Consider the following 17,019-nt stretch of genomic DNA (forward strand, 5'->3'; position numbering starts at 1 on the left):
CACCAAGGAGGCCGCCAGCACTGGCGCCGCCGCGCCCCTCCCCGCCCCAGCGGGCTCGTCCCCGCCGCCCGCCCGGGCCTCTGGAACTGCGGCACCGCGACCAGAGCGGAGCGGCCCCAGGGAAGCCCCCACTGGGCCCGACAAGCCCACCTGCCACACCGCCGCCGAGGCCAGCCCGGCCCGCAGCGCGCCGGCTCCGGAAGAGGAAAGTGATGGGAGGGCGCTGCGGGCGGAAGCACCGCCCGCCCGCCGGGAGAAGGGTGGGCTGCGCTTCGCCTTGTCCTGCCGGGGGCCGTCGCGGCATGAACGGCCCGGCGATCGGTAGCGGGGACCGGTCCCGCGGGGGCTGCCTGCGGGCCTACCCGGCGCTGCCGGTGTGGGTGGTGGAGGACCACCAGGACGTGAGTGGCCGGCACTGGGCGGCGGGGCCGGGCCGGGCAGTGGAATGGGGAGTCCCTCGGGTAGTGTATGGGGAGTAGCTTCCTTTATTTCTTTCTCCGCGGTGGGGCGGCTTCAGTCTGATAGGCAGAAGCGAAAGGAGGTGCCCGGTGGATCCCCCGTGCAGTCGCCGACCGCCGCCCGGGAGGATGCACCTTTCCGCCCTGTAACCGGGGCCTGCCCGCTCCGGCGCTTCCTTGGGAACGGGCCTCGCCTCCCCAGCCACGCGCAGACCTTAAACCTGCCTTCTTCTTCAGTAATTAAACGTAAATGAAGTTCAGTGCTCAGGTGACCTGAATGTCCGTCCTGATTCAGTGATTCAAGTTAATTAATGTTGGATTTTGGCATCTTTTTAACCAATTATTGCTGACTTTTTTTTTTCCTTTTTTGGGTCATCGGTGCTATAGTTAAAAGGAAATAATACCTACATTACACTGCTCTTAAAATTAGCTAGGTGTCGGTGCAGTACTTGGAAACTCAGCCCTACACAGTGTCTGACATGTCAACAGCAATTTGGTAAATATAATCACATTACATTCTGCCACTTGATGAGAAATGTTACATTTGGAAATTTCTTTTTTTAGTCAAGTATTAAAACAAGGGGGTGAAGAAGGAGTTGCTTTTGAACTGTTTTTTCTGGTTTCCCATATGGTTTGTCTATAGTAGTGGAAGCTGAGGCCTTAGTCCTACGAAAGCAGGTTCTTCACCCAGTGGTGTAGGAGCCCACTGATTTCAGTAAGGATTGCTGGGGGCATGAAGACCTTATGGTGATAAAAGTGAAAAATATTAGCACTATCAGTGTCTTGTAAACAGAAGATTTTTAGTGTAATCAAGTTTATTAAAGAAAATAATGTTCTGAACTTGTAAGTAAATAGTTTAACACAGGTCATTTTTGCTAAGACTCACTGAATTATATGATGCTGTGATAGCTGGTTTTCTGTGGTAACCAAGGGCTAAGAGTGTCACTGTGATAGGAGCACTGCAATAATGACTATTAATGTTACTCTCTATACTTCTGTTTTCAATTAACTTAAAAAAGCCTATTCATACTAAATATATATAAGCTGTGTTTTCAGTATATGTGTGTATATGCATTGGTCTATGTTGCATAAAGCATATATGGACTTTCATCCCAACATGCAAGAACTTCACAGAAACTTTATACGGTCCTTTGCTGACACTGATGTTCCTCTAGAGCAAGGTGTCACTAGGTGCATCATACTTTGATTCATAATAACAACTGGTGTAAAGGAAATTTTGTTCTTAATCCAAAGCAGGTGAACTTGCAAAGTTAGAGATCCTGGTTGCTTGTGTCTTCCTCCATCCTCTCCTATTCTCATGACTTGTAGTAACACCTGAGATGAATCGTTAACTTTAATTGCAAAGATTGTAGGTTTTTAGGTAGGCCAGATTGCTTCCTTTTTTCCAAAGAAGTAAAAGTCATGGATCAGGGAACACTTGTTATTTTTAACCTTGTTTTATCTACTATTATAGCATTATACATATAACTGCATATGTAATGGGTAAACTGAGGAATTTATTACTAGACAGATGGAATACAGCTGTCCAAATTTCAATCATGTTTTATGGTTATGCCCATGCAGTACACGGGATTTGTCATCTTAATCACTTTTATACCAAAAAATTACTCAATTTCTGTTGTAATGTAGAGATCATGTGTAATTTTTGTTGCTCAGTCCTTTTACAGACTTCACATTCCCTGTGTAAAAGGGCTATGTTTCACAGTCCTTGCTGGATTTGTTCTGGCAGCTAAGGCAGTTACTGTCCCGTTACTGTAGGAGGGACTCTGTGTACTGCAGTTCGGTATAAGAGGTATCATGAATCAGCCATCAGTTTTCTCATTGTACCACCCTACATTATTGCACTTCAGTGGTTTGTTATGCTATAAATGGATGTGTTGCCTCAACTCCTGTTTTTCCCACTTTTGAGTGAAGACCTTCAGCAGGGATAAGATTGGGCAGTTGAGAAAGGTAGTCTCTTTATTGCAGCCAGTAAATCATGTAGGGATTAGGAATTAAACCCTTTCTTCAAGGGGGATAGGTTAAAAGATTGGCTACAGTTTAAATGATGTTTGGGTCAGTTTTCACTCTCTATCAGTCGACTTACAAAACACAAGTAATGAGATGTTTTTATCTCCACAGCACTGATGCAGTGGTGAGGAAGCTGTATAGCATGGAGAAGGCAATGCAGGGGCAATGTTCTGCAGATGAGGAAAGGCGTTCCTGGGGTTCAGTTATAAATGAAAAAAACTAGGAATTGAGTTGAATAATTAGTGAGAAAAGCTTCTGCAAACAAGACTTCCTATAAAGAAGGAAAGAGGGAGTAGAGCTGTGATTCTTCAGCAGCTTCTCATGTGTGAAATTCTTGGGCTCATAATGATTCCAAGTCATGAGCTGTCTTGCTACTGGAGTTGTTTCTCCTTTGTATAGTTTTCCATTTCCTCCTCCCTCTAACCTGAATTCTAAAGGAATGAGAGTGGGACTAGTGTTTTTGCTGTTGAAGTTATTGCATTTTTCAGCTCACTGGTTCCAATGGAAATACTTTTATTCGTGTTGTTTTAGGTGCTGCCTTTCATCTATCGTGCCATTGGTTCAAAGCATCTTCCTGTCAGTAACATCAGCTTTGTTCATCTTGATTCCCACCCAGACCTTCTTATTCCTGTGAATATGCCTGCAGATACTGTATTTGACAAAGAAGCTCTTTTTAGGTAAGTCCTGGGTACTGCATCAGAACACCTGTTCTGTTTCCTGCTACCTTTGATTTACAGTGAACATTGGTATGACTGCATAGGACATATGAAAAAAAGAGGTGTAAGTCAGCCTCAAGTTCTATCTTATGTCTTAACTTTTGATGAAAACTTTATTGTTTTGGATGAGAAAAGGTTTGTGGTTTCTGAATGTGGTCAAATATTTAAGTCGCATATCAAGCCATTTGAGACTTAGAAATTTACTTTTTAAGTTGTTCAGTAGTATATCATGTTATTAGGCCAATTAGTAGTTCCTCTGAGTAACAGGACAGCACCCTGAGCGGATGCTCTGTGTCTGAAGAGCTGTGGTTTCAAAGCAGCCTTTGTCTCTTCACACTGAAAAATTAACTTTGATATTGAAATAATATCTCCTATGTTGACATGGTGAATATGTGAAGCTGAACAAGATTTTCCTATTAAGATCATTAAGACCAATATTTTCCCCCAACTTCTTAGGTAGGTAACAAGCCATAGAGTGATCTTTGCTATTGTCTTTCTTTTCCTGTTTTAAAGTAAGTATTGATTTCTTCAGTGTTATAGTGATTTACAGCAATGACAAGATGATGTCATTGGTATGTAAGTAATTGTATCATGCTACCCATAGTCAATATTTTGTTTTCTTTGTTGGATGAATAAGAAGTTTTGTGGGCTATATCACACACCAAAAAAAAAGGGTGTTGATAATTAGGAAAGTTGCTGTTCTGTAGGTGCTAATTGACTCACTTTAATTACTGAGATTATATTTAAAATGTACTTAGAGCAATTTACAGTAAAATACTCCCTTGAGGTTGGTTTGAAGTTATTTAGAACAGTGTTGTTGATGCTCCTTGTACTTTCCTCTCTGTGATGTATCAAGACAAAAAGGACAACAAATCCATGTAGTTTATAATCAACTATAAGCAAATATAAAGAGTGAAGCTGATTGCACTCCATAATCCTAACTTTTTAAATTCTACTGTAGACATTCTTGGTCTGTCTTATGAATAAAGATTTCCCTCTTCTTTTTCTTTGGTGATGTGAGCCTTACAGAGAGTACTAATTTCAGATGATTTGCAAGATGTGGAAGATGTTTGTTGTGTTCTTGACCAACTATGTTTTACTTACAGGGAAAGTAACAGTATTATCTCCAGTCTTTCTCCATTTATTGCAGTGAATTAAGTATTGAGAACTGGATTATGCCTGCTGTTTATGCTGGCCATATTTCTCAAGTAGTATGGCTTCACCCACCCTGGGCTCAGCAGATCTCAGAAGGAAAACACCATTTTTTAATTGGGAAAGACATATCAACAACTACAATCAGGTAAATTGTCTGCTGCCATATGCTAATAATATAAATGCTATCTCTGTAGCTTTTCATGGGTGGGGTTTTTTGTATTCTTGGATAAGCATGAAAGTTTAATTTGTATTTGTGAGTTCCTTAGGGCCTAATGTGACTGACTATTTGTGTGAGTGGGTACAGTTGAAATTGTGCCTTAAATTCTTCTTTTAATAGGTAATTCTAGCTATTTGCATTTCATTTCAGCTACCCAAGTTTTAAATTACTTATGTACGTTATAGTAAAAATCTCAGAAAGCAGTAATTTTTAACAGAGGATTTGGGTACCAGAGGGCAGCAATTAAATCCTTCTCAGTCCTCCGTTATCAGGACAAAATAAACGCAGTTCCCTCAGCTTCCCTGTCATGTGCTCCAGCCCTCTGATCAGCTTAGCAGCCCTTCTTCAGTTTGTTGTCATCTCTCTTGTCCTGGAGGCCCAAACCTGGGCAGAGTATGTCAAATGTGACCTCACTGGTGCTGAATAAGAGGAGAAGTCTCTTCACTTCCCTTGATGATTCTGTTTTTCTCTTGTGTGTTTTTTGCTGTTTTTTGTTTGTTTAGGTTTGTGTTAATTTTTTTTTTTTTCAAGTTAATCTACTAGTTAAGCTCTGAAGCAGTTACACAGGCAGGAAGAGAATTCTCCATTCTTTGATAAAGTCAAAACTCAACTGGACAAGGCCCTGGACAGCCTCATCTAACTTTGAAATTAGTTCTGCTTCCATCAGATGATTGATAAGAGACTTCCAGATGTTCCTTGCAGTCTTAATCATTCTGTGATTCGATTTCTGGTGACAGCTCCGTGTAATTCTGCAGGATGCAGTCAGTGACAATTTCACATTCACCATATTCACTGCATTGTGATTTTTATACAGCTTTAATAGATGTTTACAAATCACGACTCTTGCCAGCATATCAGAATAAATTTTTTGAAGGAAGTTTAACAGAAGACAGCTGAGAAATGCTTTGTTTTACCACGTAAAAACACAGAAGCTCTAAAATTCTGAATCTGAGACCCAAGGTAAATGAAAATAATAAGACGAAAGCTAATGCTTTCAGTTACATTTAACCATGAGAACTAGCACACATAGGGAAATACTTCATGATGGCTGAATAGCTCTCCCACAGATCCTCTGGTTGCCTTAGCAATCTTGAAAACAACGTTTCAAGCTGCCTTTTGAAGATGGTCAGGTATCTTTTCTTCAGGTTCTAGACTTACAAAAATCATGAAGGAAGAAAGGGAAAGAGTGCTCAGAAATAGGAATTTCCTAAAAGTTTTGTTGACAACAGGTGATTGGATAGGCAATAGATACCTTAGTTAGTGGCCCACTAAGGGACGGGCTGTAGCCTGAGCTCGTGTTGAACCTTGGAGAATTTCAGAGAAGAGGCCTTGTGAATGCCCCATCAGCAAGATGAAGTTGTGATCCAGGCTCTCACCTTGGCGTGCTTAGGATAATCCAGCCACAAGACACGGGGAACTAGGCTTCAAATTTCTGTTGCTTATGAAATTACTTGTCTTTGTGGTAGATTGATGATGATACTCTGTAATTAAATAAGGCCCTGTAATTAAATAACACAAGTGAGCAGAGGTTCATGCTTCTTCTTAAGCTTGTTTTTTAATCTGAATTTATGATGCTTAAGGTTTAATGTACTGAAATATGGCTTGAAAATAATATTCTTTAAATTTTCACTGTAAGTGGAGTTTTTAGTGTTGGTTTTTGTTTGTTTGCTTTTAATTAAGTGGATTCTATTGATCTTGCAGATTAAAATAAGTAATTTTGTGTACACAGTTTTATTGCTTTTGTTACCCATCAATGATCTATTCATTCTTCTCAGAATCCCTTAAGTGCTTTTTCCTAAGCTCTTTGCAAAGATATATATTAACTGTGAGTTATTGTCAATTGTAGGGTTACAGGCACTGATCATTACTTTTTAAGTGATGGTCTTTATGTCCCTGCTGATCAGCTAGAAAACCAGAAGCCTTTAAATTTACACGTCATTCTCATCAACCCTACTGAAGCATCAAACAGCCAGGAAGAAAATGGCAAGGTAGCATCTGCTAAGAGACTGAAGCTAAATACAGATGACACAGCAAGCACTGCTTCTGCCTTTTCATCAGTGGTTCCTGGTGACCTTGATCACAGCACCCCAAGTCTGAAGAAAAAGGAAGTACAACATGCAAGTGCCTCGAACAAGGCAGAAGCACTGTCAGAGTTCTCAGCTTCAAGCTCTCTCAGAAACAGTGAATGCCCAAAACCAGAAGTTGTCAAAGATATCTGCCAAGTACTGCAGAAAGGGGATGCGTATGTTTTAGACATTGACTTAGATTTTTTTTCAGTGAAAAATCCGTTCAAAGAAATGTACACACAGGTAAGCATGACAATGGAGAGGCCTCCTACCATTCACAAAAGAGTACCAGTTTGGTACTCTTGATACTAGTTTCTCCATTTATCTATGGAGAAACTTTCATCTTAGCTAAATTAGCCTATCAGCTGATCATGATTCATGAATCATGGTAATATTTGAAGGAGAGACATTGTAATGGAGTGTATGCTCCAAAGAAGTACAACAACCTAATAGGGGTAGCTCCTTATATTTGAGAGAGATATTGAGTGCACACTCAAGCTCAAAGGTGTATGGCTCACTTCTGCATGTTGCTTGGGACATAAAAGCTATGATTAGGTTTCCAAAGGTAATATTCCAAATACCCACAGCAAGATTCATCAGGGAGGAATGACAGATTGTATCATTTTATACCTTCAAAGAGTGGTAATTTGTCCTGATGAGAGGCTTTTACTCTCGTTTGCTTTTGTCTGGAGCGCTGCATATAAGGGTGAGCAAGAAGCTGTTGTCTCTGGTGCCATGTCTCTGAGCTTAAGACTCTGCCTCATGCTCCATTTAGAACTTGCCTGTACAGCAAAGGTAGCTTACCACTATAGTCATAAATATGTATATTCACAAAAGCGCAAAGCAGTTAGAGGCTTGTCTTGACATGAACAGGATTTTTAGGAACTAACTAATCTTCCCTGATTGGGTGTGGCATTTAGGTTTACAAATTCTTCTGCCATATCCTGAGTGTTTTTAGCATTTAAATCTCTTTAACAGCGTTTTAACTTCAGCATGTGCTGGAGAACATCTGACATCTCAAAGTTTGAGCTAGACTAGTGCATCCTTGTTCACCGTAAAGAAGTGAATATAGTGTCCCTGACCTCTGTTAGCTTCTGACATTCACTATTTATGATCACAGTATCTTCAGACAATGTGCAGTGCCAGTTGTTCTGAATCACAGAGAGTAGCATACAGCAAAGGGAAAGCACTGTGGGGGCCTTGCCATATAAGAATAAAATTCAGTACTTCTCTTGGGTAAAATACATTCTGAGTAAAATAAGGGAGGAGTTTTGGCATTTGTTTTGTTTTGTTTTGTTTAGGGGGGGCTTGGTGGTGTGGTTTTTTTTGTTTCTTGTGCCTTTTTTTGGGTTTTGTGCTATGATAGGTTCTCAGTTCTAGGAACAATTTTTGGAAGTGGGCTTGTGCAGAGCACCCAGTGTACCTTTTTTTGACATAACAATTTCATCTGCAGTTAATATTTCTTAACTAGGTTCCCTCTTTTGTAAATTATGATAATTACATCCAAAATGTTGTCACAAGTTAATACTTGAAATGTAAGAATACAAGGAAAAGCTAAAAAGCAAATATGGTTCACCAATGCAGAAGACTATTGTGTTCCCATCAAAAAAGTCTAAAATCCAAAACATTGCCCTAAAGATGCTTTGTGTAGAAATTGACTAGTCTACTTTTTCTTTCTCCCTTCTGAAAAATTTGTGAGTGTTCACCTTTTGAGCGCTGTTAAATAAATAATGAGATCTGTTTATTCTTAAGCAATTAAACTTGAATATTATCAAGGAGTAGGGCTGACAAGCCCCTCTAATAGTTTACTTGGTTAACCAGCCTGAAGCCTTTACCTGTCTGGTTTTCAGTTACAGTCATGCTCCCCTGCTGGTTTTGTCTGCCTAAATCTATCTCAGTTTTACTCAGCATCTTATTGGGACCATAGCTCAGCAAAATGCCTGTTTCATTTCAGGGAGTTTTTAACTAACAGACTGTAAATACTTAGCTTTTAAAGCTGTGTTCTTGGAGTCAGGTTTAAAGTTAAGCAATTGCAAAATTTTTGGCTGAGGCCATGAAGTATTGCTTTCTCAAGCCTCACAGCCTCTTCCTCATCTGCAATTAGAGAGTAGTATCTGCAGTACTAGAGTAGAGGAATGATCTGAGTGATCAAATTCTCTTTTTTAAAGAAGGAGGGCTTTGAGGATTTTGTTTCTCATTTGAAGAACCTAATTTTTTGCCTCTTTTTTCTTTTTCAAAGACAGAATATGAGCTTTTGCAAGAGCTGTACAATTTCAAGAAGCCTCATAGAAATGCAACAGAGGTATGTTATTTCCTTGGAGAGTGTATGAGGGAATGATTCTTTTTATTTACTCAATAAAAATTAGTTACAACAAGGAAGGAACCTATGAAAGGCGCTTAATGAAGTGGTCTCCAATTAAGCTATGCAGCATGCTGAATGCTAATCAGCTGCATCTTAGGAGTTCTTTCCTATTAAACATTTTGTTTAAACATGTGAACTGTATAAATATTTAGCATGAGTGTGAAAATTAATTTCTGTAAACAAGTGGTAATTGACAAGGAAGAAATTAAAACATAATCATCTGCAATCTTGTTCTTTTTATGGCTCAACAGGCCTTTGGTTTGGGGTTGGGTTTTTTTTTGTTGTTTGTTTTGTTTTTTGCCACAGTTGCTCTTCCGTGATAATCAGACCTGTGCTCAATGCCTAACTGGTATTTTACCTATTTAGAAGTGGAAATTCCAATATTAAACCACTGTAATGTACTTTTCATTGTATGCATTGTGTGCTTCTGAATTATGGAAATGTAAGCATGCTGTAGCTGCCAAAATAATCATTCATCCCTAAGCCCAAACCATGGAGACAGCCATGTTAATGGTCATCACACCAACTAATTTCTAAACAAGATCTTGTCTGCTTTTGGAATCTCATCTGAACACTATTACAGAGAGATTCGACACATAAAATTATCACCTATTAATGAAACCTAATTAATATGTGTATATAAAGAAATGGAGATATGTAGAAGATTGTCAGATTGATTTTCATGTTTCTTAGTGTGCTGGTTTTGGCTGGGACAGGGTTAATTTTCATCATAGAAGCTAGTGTGAGGCTGTGTTTTGGATTTGGGATGAAAATAATGTTGATAACACTGATGAATGCTGATGTTTTGAGTTGTTGCTAAGCAGTCAAGGACAGTCCAGCTTCTCGTGCTGGCCTGCCAGCGAGCAGGCTGGGGGTGCACAGGGAGCTGGGAGGGGACACAGCTGGGACAGCTGACCCAGGCTGGCCAGAGGGATATTCCCTACCATATGGCATCATGCTCAGCATATAGAGCTGGGGGAAGAAGAGAGAAGGGGGGGACGGTTGCAGTGATGGTGTTTGTCTTCCCAAGTAACCATTACGCGTGCTGGAGCCCTGCTTCCCTGGAGATGGCTGAACACCTGCCTGCCCGTGGGGAGTGGAGAATGGATTCCTTATTTTGCTCTGCTTGCGTGCGCAGCTTTAGCTTTCCTTATTAAACTGTCTTTATTTCACGCCATAAGTTTTCTTACTTTTACTCTTCCTATTCTTTCCCCCATCCCACCAGGGGTGGGAGTGAGTGAGCGACTGTGTGGTGCTTAGTTTCTGGCTGGGGTTAAACCACAACACTTCGTCAATCGGCAATAAAAACGGTTATCTATTTTAAAGGTAGTAAAAGCGGAAAATGCTTGTGATTTAAGTTCCCAATATGATTTGAGGGCATAAGTTATTTACAGAAGCCAGCAAGTTTATAGGAGGCAACTGAAATGGTTAGCAGACAGTGAGTAATGGATAGGTATAGAACTGAACAAGGCAAGACCAGATTCATGGATGGTTTTATAGTGAGACAGTCAACTTAAAGGGTTTTAAGGTAGAAAAATAATGAACCTTGTGTTTTTCAAAGTTTCAGGAAATATCCTAGATGTCTAGTCTCTTAAAATCTGATTTTGTAGTTCCAGAGTATGGGTAGATATACATTTCTATCACACTACAAGATGATAGCATGTTGTTAGGGGTTTTTTTTTTGTTTGGTTCTTAAGTAGTATAGAGGAGGATTGGATTTGTGTTTAAGGTTAATTACTGGTGCTGCTTGGAAAAGTATCTTATTCATACTCCAGGACAGGCTCATAAGCTGTAGTTCATACATGGTTGATACCCTCAGGTCCTCTTAAAAATTAGCCCAAAGTTCACATCACTGGCCAAAAGCAGCAGCATCCGTTATATTACACAGCCAGCAGAATTCTAAGAGGGAATTGTTGTGTTCTTAATTGTTACCCATCTATTCCAATGTGCTTTTTAGTAATTTTCCTTCACACATCACTGCACTGAGCATTTTAATACCAAATATGCCGAGCATTGCTTTTGATTTTATATGTTATATAGGATCTCTTTCTGCAAATGTTTGCATGCACAATTGTGGTTATGAATATAGTGTCACTCCAAGAAGATTGTCTCTTTATGTGTTCTGAACTTTTTAAGAAAGGGCGTAAACTTTTGCAGAACCAGAGCAATAACTGGTATTTTAAATCAATTCCATGTTTTTTCAGGCATGCAGAGTTGAAACAACCTCAAAGCATCAAATAGCCCATTTTGTTTTGTTTTTCTGAAAATTTATTTGATTTAATAATATTTTTTTAAACTTATAAAATCAAATTCTCTTTTCAGTATAAAAATGTAAAGCTTGTACTATTCTGAACATTTCAGTGCTATAGAAACAAATCCACCAATTAGTCATATACAGTTTCTTAGGTCTTCCCAGTGTATTCTACCAGCACATAGATGTGGCTTTTTTTATTTGTGGTGGGAAAGATAGAGCAGAGAGAGGTGATTTATTTTGAAGGTATAACAGCTTCTGCAGGCATTCATTCTGATACCCTTGAAAAGAAGTTCTGTAGTAACGAATCAGTTGTTTCTGGTTCCCCACTTCCAGTAAATCAGTCATTTCAGGATTTAAATCATAGGGTAAGCTATGACATCCTTACCTCTTTTTTTCCTAATATACATTTATATATGCTTATTTAAAGGAGGGCTTGCTGGATTGTGTTGAAAATCGTGTTCATCAGCTAGAAGATCTGGAAGCAGCATTTGCAGATTTGTGTGACAATGATGATGAAGAGACCCTACAGAAGTGGGCTTTATATCCTGGGTAGGAGATTTCTAAATGGCTTAAAATGCAAACAGTAGTTTGGGGATTGATTAGCCCAGCACTTTGCTCACAGAAAAGCAAAGAAGCAGAAAAGGAGAGAAGCTGGGTAGGACCTATGCAAGGCTACCATTTTTCCTTTAGTTCTAGAGGAGAAAGAGTCAGACAAAACAAAAGAAAAGGCAGTCTGCTGTCTTCAGTGCCATGGTAAGCCTTCCAAGATCAGCCTTGTACAGCTTCACATAAATGCTGTTGCTTATGGAGGGAGGCAGATTTGATGACTAAAAATTTAGTGATCTGTGTGAAGCAGAGCTCTCAAAAAAGCAACAAACTATAGAAGATGTGGAGGAGGAGTTCTCTGGTGCTCCCGAAGGTTCTGCTTTGTGTGGAAAAATGGATGTGAATGAAAGGCTGTACCTGAGCAAGTGTCCACAAAATATCTAAGCAGCATCTGCCATACTTTTAAACTAAATATTTTCAGCTGAAAAGAAAGAGCAAAAGTCAGAGCCTTGCCTGGATAGGAAAGTTACTCATTTTCCCCATCAAATGCAGCAGTTACTGCCAGACCTCTGTAACAGTGACCGTAGGCATTTCCTATAAATTTCACACAACTTTGAGCTACAACAGCTTCTCTCCAGGTCTGCCCTAAAAGAAGTGCAAAGAGGTTTTGCCAGAGGCAGGTATGAGTATAGGGGCTTTCTAAGAAAGACTTGATGAAACAGTACTATAGTACTGATAATTGCCATTTTTCTCAAGTGCAAGATTACGCAGAGGGGCAAATTTCATTTTCAAATCCTAGGCCATGATAATGTCTACTTACTTCTTTCCCACCCCTCCTCTCTTTTTTTTTGTTCCTCCTCTAACCGCTTAAGGTAAACATATGTGATTTCAACTATTTATGTAACAACTTTTGGTTTTGTTTTAACTCCAGAATGAAGCCACTTGTTCAACTAGTTCACAGCTTGAAAACCAGGATGGAAAACCCAGACTACGAAATGGTAGGTGACTAGGTAAAACTGCAGAAAGTAGACAGATTTCAAAAGCATAGCTTCAACAGGGAGGGAAAAAGTCATGCTTCATTTTAGGCTTGCTTCTTGATTCAGGACTTTGTGACATTTTGGTAGTTTCTCTTTTTTTTTTTTGAATGACTTCTTGCTTAGGCTAGCTTTTATTTTTAAAGATTCTGAAATTCTACTCTGCTTGTCTATATTGAGGCAACATTAATGTGATCTTTCAGTACTGTGACGTCTCAGGCTGCTTCCTCTGAAAGAAGGTTTAATTTCAGCAGGGTCTGTTGGTGAACTTTATAGAACTTAACTTAAGGTACCTATTTGTAAAAGATCAGACATATCATCTTCAAGGGCTGCAGCATACTCTGAGTTCATAGGAGAGTTACAGTGTACTGGAGATAATCACACAGAATCACAGAATCATTAAGGTTGGAAAAGACCTTTAAGATCATCAAGTCCAACTTCATCAAGACCCAACACCACCAAGGCCACTAAACCATATCCTGAAATGCTACGTCTACACGTTTTTTGAACACTTCCAGTGATGGTCACTCCACCACTTCCCTGGGCAGCCTGTTCCAATGCTTGACCACTCTCTCAGTAAAGACATTTTTACTAGTATCCAGTCTAAACCTCCCCTGGCGCAACTTGAGGCCATTTCCTCTCGTCCTATCACTAGTTACTTGGGAGAAGAGACCAGCGCCCTTGTCGCCACAACCCCCTTTCAGGTAGTTGTAGAGAGCAATAAGTTCTCCCTTCAGCCTCCTCTTCTCCAGACTAAACGACCCCAGTTCCCTCAGCCGCTCCTCATAAGACTTTTTCTCCAGACCCCTCACCAGCTTCGTTGCCCTTCTCTGGACATGCTCCAGCACCTCAACGTCCTTCTTGTAGTGAGGGGCCCAAAACTGAACACAGGATTCAAGGTGCGGCCTCACCAGTGCCAAGTACAGGGGTACAATCACTTCCCTGGTCCTGCTGGCCACACCATTTCTGATACAGGCCAGGATGCCGTTGGCCGCCTTGGCCACCTGGGCACACTGCTGGCTCATGTTCAGCCAGCTGTCAACCAGCACCGCCAGGTCCTTTTCCGCCAGGCAGCTCTCCAGCCACTCCTCCCCAAGCCTCTGTAGCATTGCATGGGGTTGTTGTGACCCAAGTGCAGGACCTGGCAGATGGCCTTCTTAAACCTCATACGGTTGATCTCAGCCTATCGATCCAGCCTGTCCAGATCCCTCTGCAGACCCTTCCTGCCCTCCAGGAGATCAACACTCCCACCCAGCTTGGTGTCATCTGCAAACTTACTGAGGGAGCCCTCGGCCCCCTCATTCAGATCATCAAGAAAGATATTGAACAAGACTGGCCCCGGAACCAAGCCCTGGGAAACACCACTTGTGACCGGCCACCAGCTGGATTTAAGTCTGTTCACCACGACTCTCTGAGCTCAGCTGTCCAGACAGTTCTTTACCCAACGAAGACTGCACCTGTCTAAGCCACAAGCCGCCAGTTTCTCCAGGAGAATGCTGTGGGAAACACTGTCAAAGGCTTTACTAAAGTCTGGGTAGACAATATCCACAGCCTTTCCCTCATCCACTAGGCAGGTCACCTGGTCATAGAAGGAGATCAGGTTGGTCAAGCAGGACCTGCCTTTCATGAACCCATGCTGGCTGGGCCTGATCCCCTGGTTGTCCTGCACATGCCCTGTGAGCGCCATTTAAGATGAACCTCTCCATAATCTTCCCTGGTACCAAGGTCAGACCTGTAGTTCCTGGGATCCTTCTTACAGCCCTTCTTGTAGATGGGCGTCACTTTGGCAAGCCTCCAGTCGTCTGGGACCTCCCCTGTTAACCAGGACTGCTGATCAATGATGGAGAGTGGCTTGGCAAGCCCCTCCGCCAGCTCCCTCAGTGCTCTTGGGTGGATCCCATCAGGCCCCATAGACTTGTGGGTGTCCAGGTGCCATAGCAGGTCCTTAACTGCTTCCTTCTGGATTATGGGGGGTTTCTTCTGCTCTTCATCCCTGTCTTCCAGCTCAGGGAGCTGAATGCCCTGGGGATACCTGGTCTGGCTATTGAAGACTGAGGCAAAGGTGGCATTAAGTACCTCAGCCTTGTCCTCATCCTTGGTGACAAATGTTCCCCCCCACATCCAGTAAGGGATGGAGATTCTCCTTGGCTTTTTTTTTCTTGTTAATATATTTGTAAAAACATTTTTTGTTATCTTTTACAACTGTGGCCAGACTGAGCTCTAGCTGGGCTTTTGCCTTTCTAATTCTGTCTCTACTTGACCTAACAAGATCCTTGTACTCTTTTTGAGTTGCTTTCCCCTTCTTCCAAAGGTGATAAACTCACCTCTTTTCCCTGAAAACAATGAAAATCCATACAACCTCCATAGTTTTATTCTTTTTGTTTAAAGAACAAGTTTTTGGGAAAAAAAAATTACTGCCTGAAGAGGTGTATGTTACCTAGTGGGCTAGGAAGGGTATCTTAGAGACTTTTTACAGAGATAAGCTATATCAATAATTCATCAACAGGAATTAAATCTCTGTTTAATTTACATGTAGGTCCATCAGGCTGGTCTGACCTGTGATTATATGGAGCTTCCTCACCATGTTAGCACTGAAGAGGAGATTGAAGGCCTCATACGATCCATTAAAGTTCTACTAAAAGATATGCCTAAGCCCACACTTGTGACAGTAGCTCGGTAAGGCTATGTGGATACTTTTGCTTTAAAATGCTCAGACTATGCTTATGCAGCTAAATAATCCTGTCAATAGAGCACTGGTTGGCACATCTTAAATTCTGTCTTAAAGTGGAAGCCTCACAGTGTAGTGAAAATGGACATTAGAAAATGTTGATCAATAAGGCAGTGACAATATCTACACACCTAAGGGAAGGTGCTGTGCTGATGGCCATTTTTACTGAGCTTCAGAGTAGCTAGCACAGATTTCAAAAGCAGTGAAAATATGACGACTTAGTGAGCTTCAGCACAGCTATATAAAGCCTTTGATGAAGCCTTGTATGTGTTGAGATTGATAGCTGTCACTGGGGTTCGCACATCTCCACTATTTTTATTACTTGCACTAGTTAGAGCAAAGCTAGCTTGGACAACCCTGCATGCACTGAAATCACACCTTCCTTACTCTCTTGCTCTAGAGTTTATTGTTCTACAGATAGGATTTCTGTTTTCAGTGAAAATTCTGATGGAAGTGGTTTTCATATAATAGGCTGAAAGGGATTTACATTCTAGAGAGCACTGGTGAGGTTTTGTATGGGGTAAAAGTTATGCTTCCAGGACTCTTAAGGGTATTATTTGGGAGAACAGGATGGAGTTTGAGGCCAGGGACCCGGGAGAACCAAGGATCTGTCCTGGGAAAACTGAATTTGAAGACCACAGTGTATCTGTTGGCAAATTGTTGTAATTTAATCACTTAAAAAATACTAACTGTGCCCTTAAAGGCAACAATAGCAGAAGTTGACATGAAATTTTGTCAACAAGAAGTACTATGTCTAATACCGTAAAAGAAGGCTGTGTTTTCTGTGCCAGCTGCAAGGTTATGATCCACTGTTGCAGAGAAAATACAGAGTAATTTATGTAGGTCTTGACAGATATAAAATCCAAGAAGTGTCAGCTCTGCTTTTTACTAGGGTCTGTTTGCAGTTCATTGATAGATACTGTAAATAATGTTATATCCCAGTGTCAAGTTTTCCTGCCTATTTTACTAGTAGCATTTAAATTTTTCAATCTTAACTTTCCACCAGTCCTTTAATTAGGTCATTGCTTGAACTTTGCCAACATGTTCTGTGTCAGAGTCAGGAAGAGAGCAGAATTGGAAGGATGAATAGGTCACATTCCTAATCTGCTCCAGACTTTCTATTCAACTTCAGGCAAACTGTGACCATTGAAAGGAGTGAGGAGAAGCACAGCACTACACTTTGAAGGGATACTGGGAAGCAGAACTCACCACAGTTTGAAAGCAGCTTCAGCCTAGACACAGAGCATTACAAGAATACAAAATGGTGATGGTGGTGATACTTGTACTCTCTCATGCTTTTTTCAATTCCTTATTACAGATCAAGCTTGGATGACTATTGCCCTTCAGAACAGGTTGACATCATTCAAGAGAAGGTTCTTAATTTACTAGGTTCAGTGTATGGCACTCTGGATGTGCACTTAGATTACTCAAGCACCTCATCTTCTTTGTGAC

General features: G+C 41.0%; 1 protein-coding gene across 1 annotated transcript; it reads left to right on the plus strand.

The window, feature by feature from the left end:
• Positions 1 to 209: 209 nt before the first annotated feature.
• LOC309417214 (UPF0489 protein C5orf22 homolog) lies at positions 210 to 17,018 on the plus strand (the record flags this gene model as incomplete). Its single annotated transcript, XM_082014674.1, has 9 exons — positions 210 to 401; positions 3,021 to 3,166; positions 4,356 to 4,505; positions 6,424 to 6,886; positions 8,883 to 8,945; positions 11,687 to 11,808; positions 12,737 to 12,803; positions 15,376 to 15,515; positions 16,886 to 17,018. Exons 1-9 carry the CDS (start codon positions 213 to 215, stop codon positions 17,016 to 17,018), a joined length of 1,473 nt encoding a protein of 490 aa, XP_081870800.1. The 5' UTR covers positions 210 to 212.
• Between the last annotated feature and the right edge of the window lies 1 nt (position 17,019).

The sequence above is a fragment of the Phaethon aethereus genome (genome assembly GCF_964289735.1).
Source record: "Phaethon aethereus genome assembly, chromosome: 2".
In the NCBI taxonomy this organism is placed as follows: Eukaryota; Metazoa; Chordata; class Aves; order Phaethontiformes; family Phaethontidae; genus Phaethon; species Phaethon aethereus.